This window comes from Thalassophryne amazonica, chromosome 1 (genome assembly GCF_902500255.1).
Source record: "Thalassophryne amazonica chromosome 1, fThaAma1.1, whole genome shotgun sequence".
In the NCBI taxonomy this organism is placed as follows: domain Eukaryota; kingdom Metazoa; phylum Chordata; class Actinopteri; order Batrachoidiformes; family Batrachoididae; genus Thalassophryne; species Thalassophryne amazonica.
This window is the reverse complement of record NC_047103.1, coordinates 29,060,009-29,073,358: the sequence shown is the minus strand read 5'-3', so window position 1 is coordinate 29,073,358 and position 13,350 is coordinate 29,060,009. Positions and strand designations below refer to the sequence as shown.

At 39.8% G+C, this 13,350-nt stretch overlaps 1 protein-coding gene across 1 annotated transcript in view; it reads left to right on the top strand.

The window, feature by feature from the left end:
- Positions 1-13,350, top strand: part of LOC117507786 (cadherin-12-like) — a 243,027-nt gene that overhangs the window by 101,640 nt on the left and 128,037 nt on the right. Inside the window, exon 5 of the mRNA XM_034167590.1 lies at positions 1,315-1,502. Coding sequence (XP_034023481.1) covers positions 1,315-1,502 — 188 coding nt within the window. The remainder of the gene's footprint in view (positions 1-1,314; positions 1,503-13,350) is intronic.

The window sequence follows — 13,350 nt, the reverse complement described above, 5'->3', positions numbered from 1 at the left end:
TAATAAGGTCGGATACTTTTCTAATAGACCTCGTATATATATATATATATATATATATAATTGCAATTTTAATTTATTTTTATTTTTTGGTTTCACCCATTTGACAGTTAGTTTGTCTGATTGTGAACAGCCTGTAATCCACAATTTTTATACACCTCCTGAATGGATTCATCTCCCGAAAGGCAAGAACTGATTAAATGTTTTAGGTCATAGCTCACAGGTCAAGATCAGGAAAAATCTTGGAAAATTTTAAAAATCCTTATCCTTTAAGACTGAACAAATTTGAAGAAATTCATAACTCTGTCAAAAATGTTTGAATTTGTTTTATATTTGAATGCATAATGTACAATGGTATCCTTTATTGATTGGCAAAGCTTGATCCAGATCTGATGTGGATTACAGATTTTGTGGACATTTAAATTTAACATTGAAAACCCAATAAACCCTCAAATAGCATAAAATATAGAAGAACTGATGACAATAAGCTCATACATTAACACAAATCTCAGTGAACCTATCAGTCATCCTTTGTGACAATCATGTGCTATTTTCATCCTCACTCTTGGCATCAAGAATCAGTCTCAATGCTTGTGCAGCTGTAAATCTTGCTATTCTAAGTCTGTTGGCCATGCCTCCCTGCAATAGTGTAAAATATAATGATTAGAGTTGGCAAATTGCAGTTTGTACGACAATACTGTATAGTACAACAGCATGTACTTCAAGTAATTGTAAACTTTTATTTATTTTTGTCTAGATAACTGCCAATTTGTCTAACCTAGCCCAGTCACTATTTAGTTTGCTGGGATAGTTACCGTGTAGCAGACAAAAACTAGCAAACAAACTTACAAAAAAAAAAAAAAAAAAGGTTGTAGGCCTGTTTGAAAACAATGAATGCATTCGTGTAGCATTTATTCATGTGCTGTTTCAGGATTACTATTCAGTATCAGATTTTTGGTTAAAAAATTACCTAAATTAAGAAAACTCCACACAGACAAAATAAAAAACCTTGTGCCTACGTCTACATACTGCTAATAAAACTGATGTTTGTGGACTTGTCAACAAGACTTGACTGTTTCAACTTTTGAAGTATTTTTGCCCCCATTGTTCTTTATTTCTTGATCTTACATGCTGAACTTGACAATTACAAGCTGCTGTAGCACATGGTAGTAGATGAATAATTTCACACTTATAGCTACGGTGGCCTGACTGCAGGTACCAACCTCTCCGTGGTTAAGGTCAGCCTCAGGGTAGAGACTCTGTGAAGTGCTCAGTGTTCCTGTCAATGAGATCACTCTGTTATTGTTCTGTTGACAGGTTTCTTTCACTTAAGAGTTCCTGAGTCATCTGCAGTGGGATCTGCTGTGGGAAGAATTAAAGCTCATGATTTGGACATTGGAAGGAATGCTGAAGTAGTGTACACCATTGTACCGGGTGATGGAGGAGCCATGTTTGACATAACCACCAATGAACACAACCAAGAAGGGATTATCATTCTCAAGAGGGTATGTAGATAAAAAAGGAGCCAAGGTGCATGTTATATTTACACAGACAAACTTCACATTGCAGCAATTCCACTGGTGCAATTGTTTGAAGCATTGTGTAACATCATCTTAGCGGCAATTTGCAAAATTTATTTGCTTTAGTAACATCAACAATACCACCATAAACACTTGGGGATGCAGTAAAAGTTCCTTTTTAATGGTGAGAATATTAGAAAGCTGTTATAGCATTTGTTGTTTGGGTAGATGGCTGTTTGAAGGGCAAACCTGTTTTTGTATTTGTGGAATAGTGCTATATATGTTTGTTATCCCCTTTCTATTCATGCCCTGAAACCACAGTGCAGTATGTGCATCTGCTACATGGGGCAAATATTCAGCATGTCAGGGCTCATTTACTGTGCCGTATGTTCCCTTTGCTAAATGGATTAAAGAGTCCAGAGCACAGTGACCCACAGCCAAAAGCAACATATTTGGTTGCAGTTTAAATGTAGCTCATTTGGTATGAATGGCACTTTTACCAGATGTAGCATTTGTAAGTCCATGATGTCTCTTCACAGAATGGCAAGTGGCACAAAATGATCAGTGATATTGTAGAAATTTATTACAGTGAGGATAAGACTCTTGAGAGCTATCATCTCATTTTCAAGTGCCAGGGGTAAAAAAGCATTGCAGCCATGGACTAAAATTAGAATGAGCACTGAGTGGCTCAGCCACTGCAATAAGTGCTCGTTTCTAGTAGTTCTTTAATATAACTTATTGAGCAACCTTTAGTATATATATATATATATATATATATATATATATATATATATATATATATATATATATATATATATATATATATATATATATATAATATTTTATATTTTATTATATATATATATATATATATTTTTTTTTTTACATGGGGTCATGTATGATCCTGGAAAAATATTTAGGTATGTTTTCTTTAAAAATGACAGGCTATGATTTTATCAAACAGCATCATGACTTAGATATAACATTTTAGAATATCTGTCATGAATAACAGAAGCAGTACAGGTATGGTTAACATAAATAGAGCCATTAAAAAACGTAATATAACTGGTTGATAAATGACTCCTCTCCAACATTTTTGTTGCTACAATAGCTTGTTCACTTGAGGGTTAACTGCTTTAATTGGGGCATAGTTTAACCAAGGTGCTAGAAACATTCCTCTGAGATTTTGGTCCATATCAAAATAATAGCCTTTCATAATTGCCCTGCCATTAGACCACCAGCGGCAGCCTGAATTGCTTATACAAAACAGAATGGAGCCATGCATGTATTTTCTTTCACAAAATCATGACACTGTCATTTGAATATCACAATAGAAATCAAATCTCATCAGACCAGGCAATGTTTGTCCAATCTTCCATTGTCTAAATTTGGTGATCTTGTGCCAACTGTAGAATCAAGTTTATGCTCTTAGCTGACTGCAGTGCCACTTGTTACAGTCCTCTGAAGCTCAAACCAGGCTGATCATTTTTCTGTGACCTCTACTAGGCATGTTTGCTCATTGAATTGCTGTTTACTGAAGGCTTCTTTGAAATTGTGTATATATATATAAAAAAAATCTGGTTAATTAAAGAGTTTGTGAAATACTTAAACCAGCCTGTTCACCATTCTTCAACAATTGTTTTGGTTTGAGCTTCAGGAAACAACCTTGATGCAACAATCCATTGAATTTCTGTCACAGGATTGGTTGGTTGATTAGATATTTGCATTAATGTGCAGCTAACTGTTAAGGTGGGTAGCGAGTAGAGGTGGGCGGATCGATCCTAATATCGATACAAATACTGGTATTGATATTGAACGATCCTCATGTAAAAAGATCAATACTCAACAATCTTGCACTGACTACTGTGCATGCAGATTCATCAAAGTCTACTCTCTGTCTGTAAGAGCAGTGCTATGCTGTGTCACACAACACGGAGCAGTGCACCCTTGTATTGTGGTTTGTCAGCCCTCTACCTCAGGAGATTTTGTTTTAAGTTGTGTTGAGTGATATTTTTCTAAACAAAAATGTTGATTGTGATAATAAATTATTTTGTTGTCAGGTACAACGTTTGGCAAAATTCTATCCAAGGTCTTTTGGATCCTTTGGATCTATGAAGCTTCAATATGAAAAAGTATCAGTATCGATATCGGCAATATTGGACCTGTATTTACTTGGTATCGCATCAATACCAAAATTCCCGGTATCGCCCACTTCAAGTCACGAGTGTGAGAATATCCACGTAAAACATTTCTTTCAAAATTAAGTTTTCACTCAGAAAGTTTCCTAGTTGTCTTAGTAGTGCCACTTTTTTATAAATTATTGCTTAACAACTGCTACATCAGTCTTACGCCAGCTTTCATTATGTGCTCATGATGTTGTTTTGTTTTATTAGTTACAAATCTTCCCATTAAAGTATTCCTTCATTTCTGTATGCTCTGATGTGTTACTGTCCTTAGGGTGTGCCCTGTTCTCGACTGGAAAATCCATCATGTCCAAACACATAAAATAGAAATAATAGCATACCTCTGGCTATAGGCTTGACTGTGGAATAAGAGAGCATGATATCATTTATCTTTCGACATTAAGCGCGTGGAGCTTGGTGACAGTTGGTGTGCGGGTGATACGTGTTTGAGACTTGTGTGACAGAGCTCTAAAAAGTCTCATTATGGTCTCATTAAGGTTTCAGAAGCCTTGTGTGCAGCGGTATTCCTCTAAAATCGGTGCATGTGTCACTGTTGAAAAAGAGTGAGTATTAGTATGTGCATGTGTGTTTGTAAGTTACTGGACATCATAGCTCACCTGCACAGAGGTCATATGATGTGTATGATGTTTGGAGCGTGGCTAGAGTCTCTGACTTCTTTCACTGAACACTGGCATTCATCAGGGATGTGTTCTGGCTCTACTCTGTTCAGTGCATGCATGGACTGGGTGTTGGGGAAGATTGTGGAGAACAGCAGTTTACGGGGTATTCCACAGAGTGGCATTGTTTACCGTTTAAACCCAAATAGCCAATCAGGGCACCTTTTGAGGCATCATAGTATCCATATTTTTCAATCTTGAACAAACGTGGTATACATAGTATTTCCGGCCATCATTGGCACCAGATTTGAAATTGGATACAATGGTTGAACAGTTCAAAAATTTCATCCCAGTTTTCAAATCGTATTGGCAGTCTTAACCATTTCAAACATGTTCAAAACTCTTTTAACAAGGTATTTGTTATGAGTTTGGAACATCGGTGGTGGCCAAGTGGTTCATCTGTTTGGTTTCAGTGTGGAAGGTTCCCAGTTCAAACTCCACTCCCTGCCACATTTCGCCATGTAATGTGGAGTTGCGTCAGGAAGGGCATACGGCATAAAACAGAGATCCAAGTCTGATTTTCTGTGCAACCTTGAGTGCAAAAAGCAAGGGAGCAGCCAAAGGGGCTTACTGTTTGTAGTGACTTTGGCTTGCAATTTGTTTGATCGTGCTACATTGGGGTAAAGATTTGAAGCAGAAGCAACATTTATTGAGTTTTTTATTCAAAGGTGAACAGCTCGCTCATGTCTGTCTGAGATCGCAGGTCTTTTTTTTTCATATTCAGGCGGGATGTCAGGTCTGCCCATATATGACCGGCCAGTTTCCAGGTCTGCACTTTATATGCCAGTCTGTTTGAAGGCAAGCTGGATTAAGCCATTTAAAATGGTTAAAATTCCATCAATTTTAAAATCTCATTAGATCTTTCCAGGGGCTCCAGCCCCCCGCCACCCTCAATTGGACAAAGCGGTTGAAGATGTGTGTGTGTGTGTGTGTGTTAAAGTTGTTAGGGATCACCTACTACATCCAACAGCAAAGGCAATTGCCTGCAAAATTCGCAGACACCTCCATAAACACACATGTTCGCATCCATGCAAATATAAGCAACTTTCAATCTGCCTCATTCTGACTTGGTTGCACACTCATATAAGGGCTTGCACGTTGATTCTTTCACACTCCTTGCTGCAATTTCCCTTTGGCAGGATGCAGCAGCCTCCTGTGGTGACTTTAAATGTCATTTGTAGTCAGGGCTACTGAGATTCAATAGGAGAAAAAAAAATGCAGCGGAATGCTAACTTTGCATATTGCCACAGCCAGAAAATATAATTTCAGTGTGAAAAATATAAACGTCAAAAAGTATAAATGTTTCTGTAATGGTGTATGAGAGCAGGTTCTTTTCTTTGGATTCTCACTTTAATGTTCTCCAAGTTGTTGCACCATACCTGTCAAACTCACATGGGCAATATGTTTACAAGAGGATATTACAGTTTTCAAGTTGATAATGTCCACCAAGTGATGGAAGAGGGTGGAGGTAATTGATAGTATTTATGCTACGGACAGCAATATTCATGCCATTCTTTAGCATCACATCTCACAATTGGATTATTTTTATATGTTAAAGACAAAATTCCCATATTTGATGATTAAATGGGTGAAAAACTGCAAACTTGTTCCAATTCGGTTTTCAAGAGTATTTTTTTTAATAATTTAATATTTAAAATGGCTACAACTGATTAAAGTTGAAAGATTGGGTTGCCTTTGGCTTTGCTGTCATGTTGCCAATATTTCTTCATGAGAAATATGAGGTCTGTTAGAAAAGTATCTGACCTTTTTATTTTTTTCAAAAACCATATGGATTTGAATCACGTGTGATTGCATCAGCCAAGCTTGAACCTTCGTGCGCATGCGTGTTTTTTCACGCCTGTCGGTTGCATCATTCGCCTGTGAGCAGGCTTTGTGTGAGCACTGGTCCACCCTCTCGTCGTTTTTTTATTGCGAATAAATGTCTGAACGATTTGGAGCTTTGCTGCATCAGTTTTTTTCCAGAAACTGTGAGAGACCTCCAGGTGGACACCGTTCGGAAAATTAATATGGCTTTCAGGGATGATTTTATGGGGATTACACAGATTAAGGAGTGATCCAGATGGTTTAAAGACCGCCCACAACTGCTGAGAGCACGCCGCGTTCCAAGCGCCAATCGACCAGCTCAAACCCTGCTGAAACAACCAGATCATTTCCAACGTGAAGGCTTTGTTGATCCGGGACGTCGTCTGACTTTCACAAAAAGGCAGAAGGCGTGGACATCAGCACTTTTTCGGCATATTCCACTGTTACAGGAGATTTTTTCATGGAAAGAAAAGCGGAGGGACGCGCCACGGAGCTGTTCATTACGCTGCACAAAACCACCTCCATGTTGGTCTCACAGGATGGCTTTCAGGTGGATTTCAGATGGCTGTCGGTTGCTTTTCAGTCGTGTGATTATCCAAGAAATTGGTCATGAGCTGGACATGCCCCAACATGTCCTGTGAGGCTTCATCATGGCGTTGCTTTGCGCCATGCTGCTCCACCGCGACGCGCGGAACTCTTCCGCACGTCTGTCTCAGTGTGCCGAAAAAGTGCTGATGTCCACGTCTTTTCACAATTCCTGTGCTAGTCAGACGACATACCGGATCAAGACAGCGTCCAGTTTAGAAATGAACGGCACATTCCACTGTTACAGGAGTTTATTTCATGGAAAGAAAAGCGGAGGGACGTGCCACGGAGCCATTCATTACACAGCACAAAACCACCTCCGTGTTGGTCTCACAGGATGGCTTTCAGGTGGATTTCAGACGGCTGTCGGTTGCTTTTCAGTCGTGTGATTATCCGAGAAATTGAGCATGAGCTGGACATGCCCCAACATGTCCTGTGAGGCTTCATCACGGCGTTGCTTTGCGCCATGCGGCTCCACCGCGACGCGCGGATTTTTCAAAAGCTCCAGTTTCACTGAAAAAATAGTTATTGCATGGATGAAAGGCCAAAACACAGAAAAAAATATTTTGTTTTGTTGCCCCCCCCCCCCCCCCCCAAAAAAAAAATAAATAAATAGCCATATACATGTGAACAAATTACAGAACATATGCAAGCAGAATTTAACAGTTGAACAAATGTTCGGCCCAAAAAATTCCACAAAAACTGAAGTGCAAGTGACAGTTTAATGGCCTTGGCCTTGATGCAGAATCACTTCAAGCTGATTTGCATTCATGTCTGTTTTTCATGACTGATATGTCAGTATTACATGAATTAAATATAATCTAATACATAAGTCACACAAAGTTTGCCTTTGTGTAGCTTGTGCTTCGACAAACTGTGCATCTTCACAAAGAAGGTCCTTTCAGATTTCAAAACTGAGAGTGCTTCTTTGCAGTCTAAATTGATTTTCACAATGAGTTTGATCCAGTTGAACAGTCTGATGAGTCAGACATTCTGAGAAATAGCGGGATCCCCAATAATCTGCCAGAAATCAGTGCTAGTTATACTGAGCTACTGTGAGTGCTTTGCTGGCTGAAGGCAGAGCCTCGGACTTCTTGATCTTGGATTCTAGTATTCATCAGAGATGTGCTCTGACTCCTACACTGTTAAGCACTTGCATGGAGTGGATGCTCGATAAGGTCATGGGCCTTCATTTATCAAACTATTCATAGATATGATTCTAAATGCTGTCATCTGAACAAAATGTAATATACTGTACATGTAATTCCAAAAACATCCATATTCATCAAACAGTCCAACGCCATTTGTATGCACATCATTAAGTATCAGCTGTTGATAAATCCTACATGTTCTAAAGCACATGCTCATGCATGTTCATGAACATTTGCATTTAGAAAGGCCCTCAATCATATGGTGTAACAAAACAGCTGTTTGTTTATATATATATATATATATATATATAAAAAAAACACTAAAACTCAACTTTTGTGAAATGTTATATAGTGTCATTTTTTTTTCTTAATTTAGACAACAAAATCACAAATGGACAAAATTTTAACAAGCTTTAAGAAGTTTTAGTATGCTCAAAAGACCATAAAACCTTTCAATTAAGAGAGTACGAGCAGACTACACTGCTGTCTTTATTAAGATAACGTCTTTCCTCATTAAATTTGACCAGCAGACATAACCTGTGCACATTTGTAACATAAAATTGCAAGATGGAAACTTTTCTTTATGCCTTATAGTGGCAAGCAAATCTTGAGAGGTTTTCTGATGTTAAGTATTTAAGGGACTTCCCTACTGATATGTCATGAAACATGGCTTTTGAGGATACTTTTCTTTGACACACCATTCATACCAGGTTTTCACCTGTTGGTAATGTTTCTGTGTAGGCTCTCAGTTGTCCAGGTGGTTTCCATAGTAGAGAAGCTTGAATCTTCGACTGGACTGGGTTGCTTGAGGTGAGGACGTTTCGCTTCAAATCACAGAAGCTTCCTCAGCTAAAATTCTTGCTCTGGTAGTCTGACTTCTGTCTTGACTCGTGTAGAGAAGAATAAACCAGAAGCCAACAAAAGCTGGAGTTTTTTTTAAGCTAACCAGACCCCACCTACCGAGAGGCTGACTGCTATAGGCTAGTGACTAAACAATAGCTCTAATTAGCACCTATTGTGCTCTAGTTAGCACTCTCCTAATGACAGGACAGAAGCCTCCCCTGATGGCTCCCTTGACGACTCTCTCCTGATGACATGAATGACTCATTACCATGAACAAAAGACTGAAACTGCTTTGACCTGAGTACCACATTGTAAACAGGGGACAAAGCGTGTCTGAGACCCGCTCCGCAGTTAAGGCTGGGTTTCAACTGTTTTACAAAGATTGCTTCCTTGACACCTCTTTCAAACCATTTCTTCTCTCTGTCTAAGATTTTAACTTCCTTGTCCTCAAACGTGTGGTTAGTGTCTTTCAGGTGGAGATGAACTGCAGACTGAGGTCCACTGGCGACCTACAGAGGATCTTCAGACAGCACAAAATCCCAGTTTACTTTAAACCAGTCAACACCTTGAGACAGAAATTAGTTCACCCTAAGGACAGGATCCCTAGTTACAAACAGAGCAATGTAGTGTATTATATCAGATGTCAGGAAAACTGTAATGAACACTACATAGGTGAGACGAAGCAACTTTTACACAAGAGGCTATACCAGCACCGCAGAGAGGTCACCAGTGGACCTCAGTCTGCAGTTCATCTCCACCTGAAAGACACTAACCACACATTTGAGGACAAGGAAGTTAAAATCTTAGCCAGAGAGAAGAAATGGTTTGAGAGAAGTGTCAAGGAAGCATTCTTTGTAAAACAGTTGAAACCCAGCCTTAACTGTGGAGCGGGTCTCAGACACGCTTTGTCCCCTGTTTACAATGTGGTACTCAGGTCAAAGCAGTTTCAGTCTTTTGTTCATGGTAATGAGTCATTCATGTCATCAGGAGAGAGTCGTCAAGGGAGCCATCAGGGGAGGCTTCCGTCCTGTCATTAGGAGAGTGCTAACTAGAGCACAATAGGTGCTAATCAGCGCTATTGTTTAGTCACTAGCCTATAGCAATCAGCCTCTCGGTAGGTGGGGTCTGGTTAGGTTAAAAAAACTCCAGCTTTTGTTGGCTTCTGGTTTATTCTTCTCTACAAGAGTCAAGACAGAAGTCAGACTACCAGAGCAAGAATTTTAGCTGAGGAAGCTTCTGTGATTTGAAGTGAAATGACCTCACGTCAAGCAACCCAGTCCAGTCCAAGATTCAAGCTTCTCTGCCTGTTGGTAATGCATTTGTCATGTCTCAAAGTCTATTTAGATATTTAAATCACCTTCTGAAACATTGTGGATGCTATATTGATGTTATTTCATCTCCTTTCATACATTTTCCATTATTATGCCTTTTGTGCTAATGCTCTAGGGCTATTTGGATTCCTGGTGTTTACTGTATGATTGTGAGACTTACAGTGCTAAAATAAGTATTGAACATGCCACCTTATTTCTCAGAAAATATATTTCTAAAGGTGCTATTGACATGAAATTGTCATCAGATGTCGGCACCAACCCAAGTAATCAACACATATAAATCAATCAAACCATAGATGTCCATAAATTATGTGTAATAATGTGAAATGACAGGAAAAAAGTATTGAACACATGAAGAAAGGGAGGTGCAAAATGGCACAAAATGTTAAGAGATCAGCTGAAATCTATCGGTATTTAGAAAGAAATCCTGCCCCTTGTCAGTGCAAATTAATACTGGGTGATTCAGTTCCAACTGATGTCCTATAAAAAGTTGTCTCATTACACAAGAAATATCTCATGATGGGTAAAAGCAAAGAGCTCTCTCAACCTTATTGTTGCAAAACATACTGATGGCAGTGGTTACAGCAGGTACAATCGTGTCAAGAAAACAATAGTAAGTAATGCACTCAACCGCCATGGCCTGTGTGCACACTTACTGCACAATACTCCATTGCTGAAGAACAAGCATGTTGAAGCTTGTTTAAAGTTTGCTGCACAACATTTAGACAAGCCTGTGACATACCGGGAGAATATAGTCTGGTCATGTGAGACCAAAATTTAACTCTTTGGATGCCATAATAAACACTGTGCTTGTACGTCAAATGACACAGCACATCACCCCAAAAACACCATACCAACATTGAAATTCAGAGGTGGGAACATGATGGTGTGGGGCTGTTTTTTTTTCTGCACATTGCACTGGAAAATGTCATATCATTGAAGAAAAGATGAATATAAAAATGTACCAAGATATTCTTGACAAAAACCTATTGGCATCTACCAAGAAGATGAAGATGAAATGAAGGTGGACATTTGAGCAAGACAATGAGCCCAAAAGCACAGCCAAAGAAATCCTTAACTGAATTCAGAGAATGAAAATAAAGCTGCTAGAATGGTCCAGCCAATCACCTGACTTGAATCCAATAGAAAATTAATGGGAAGAACTGAAGATCAGAGTTCGAAGAAGAGGTCCAAGGGACCTTCAAGATTTGAGCACTGTTTGTGTGGAAGAATGTGGTAAAATCACACCTGAACAATACAATACTACTTTTTCCAAACAGGAGGCATGTAGAAGCTGTTATGAACAAAGGCTTTTGTATAAAGTATTAAATAAATTTCAGTAAACGTGTTCAATACTTTATACCTGTGTCATTCCATTTCATTACATATAACTTAATTTCTGTACTTGTTTGTTGTGTTTCTTTGCATGCATGGAATACGTGGGTTGTTACCCATACCTGGTGAAAATTTCATGTCAATAGTGCCTTCAGTAATATATTTACTGAGAAAAATGGCAAAATGTTCAATACTTATTTTACTCCCTGTCAATGTTAAACATTGACCTAAGACAACAACTGGTTGTATTTTATCCTCAGACTCTTTCGAGGCTTATTGCATTCTGTTGCAATGACGGTGACAAAGGAAGATCCAGAAGAGGTGCAGTCATAAGGGCCCCTTTACACATCGTACAAATGTGGTCAAATTGCACATGAAGTGCACATGAAGCAGGAAACGTATGCAATACGTGTAAAATTGGAGCTGCTTCTAATGCCTCGTTCACCTGCTGCTACAACTATTTGCACACACCAGCGGCTGAAAGACAGAGTATGCCCTGTGAGAGCCCATTCGATCCCTCTCTCGGCAGGTGTCGGCCAAATTCCAGGTGACACGCATGCATGTCTAACATCGCTCCCTTGGCACTTAGAAAATGTCTGGCCATTCATGCTATTAGCACAATAACAGTCAGCAGATGATCACTTTCGAATCGGATGTGGAATTTGTCTAAGTGCCCCCACAAATGTGGCTTTGCAAAAAGCAACACACATGTGGTGCATGTGTCGCTCCCCCCCCCCCCCCCCGCCCATGAGGTGCCTGTCACCTGCTGACCAGAGAATCAGTGACAGCTCACACAACACAGATGCAGAGTGACACGTTGGTGTGTGCGCTGGACAGACAGGAGGTGTGACCACCGACAGAAGCTGCTGTGGAGATCTGTGGTTCTGGACGTACCAACTGGAGAACACGTATCATGTTTAGACGGACATGAACTAAGACCTGTCTGCTGTGACACACGTGTGTCTGCTTGCTGTCCTCATGTGGACATATATAAAAACATATCGCTGTTGCAATGGGCTGCAGCGAGTGAACGCACACCACACACATTGACAGGCTGTCCAGGTGAAACCGACCATCAGATCATAACATGCAGTGGGCGATCTGAATGTCACGTCACCCACCTGAGCTCTGTTCCACATGAAGCGGTGTCTGTCCTGCGGCGTGCCATCCACAAGACATGCGTGTCAGGCCAGCTGATAAGAGGGATTCAATAAAATGTGGTGTTTTTATATGGTGTGTGGTTTTATTTTTCTTTAAACACATCCATGTCCTTCTTGATTTCAGGAATTTTCCACACCTTTTAAAGGACAACGATGGTAGCTCAGTGGTAAAGTTTCTGCCTGGCAATCAGAGCTTTTGTAAATTGCAGGTTTGAATCCCATGGGTGGCATGTATTTTTCTTTTTTTCACAGCAGTTGCGCAATGTGGTTACACATGCTCCAGCTGCTCACACTGTGCTCCCATTTCATTCATGCTTGGGAACAAAACCGTTAGGTGCACAAAACCATCATAGCGGTATCATTCACACCTGCCCATCAGCTTGGTGTTTTCGTGGTTTGCTCATACGTGCTGTTCTGCCGTGATTCTCCCTTATTTGTACTATTTGTGAAGGGGCCCTAAGCTTCATCATTGTTGTCATATGGCACATTTCTATTTCCATTCCCAAAACACGCGGGTGCTGCAGGACTGAAGATCTCTGTGACTGGAACAGCCCCAGAAGATGTCCATGTATCACATGGCTTCAGCAGACAGGCACCTGCCCTTTGAAGATGAAGATAGAACTGCTGTCTTCAGGATGGTTGTCATCCTAGATCCAGAGCAGCTCTATAGTGTGATGGATGCCTCAAATAGCACATGCATCCAGACCTGATCTTGCCTTCAAGATTAAAACTGGTTTTCTAATT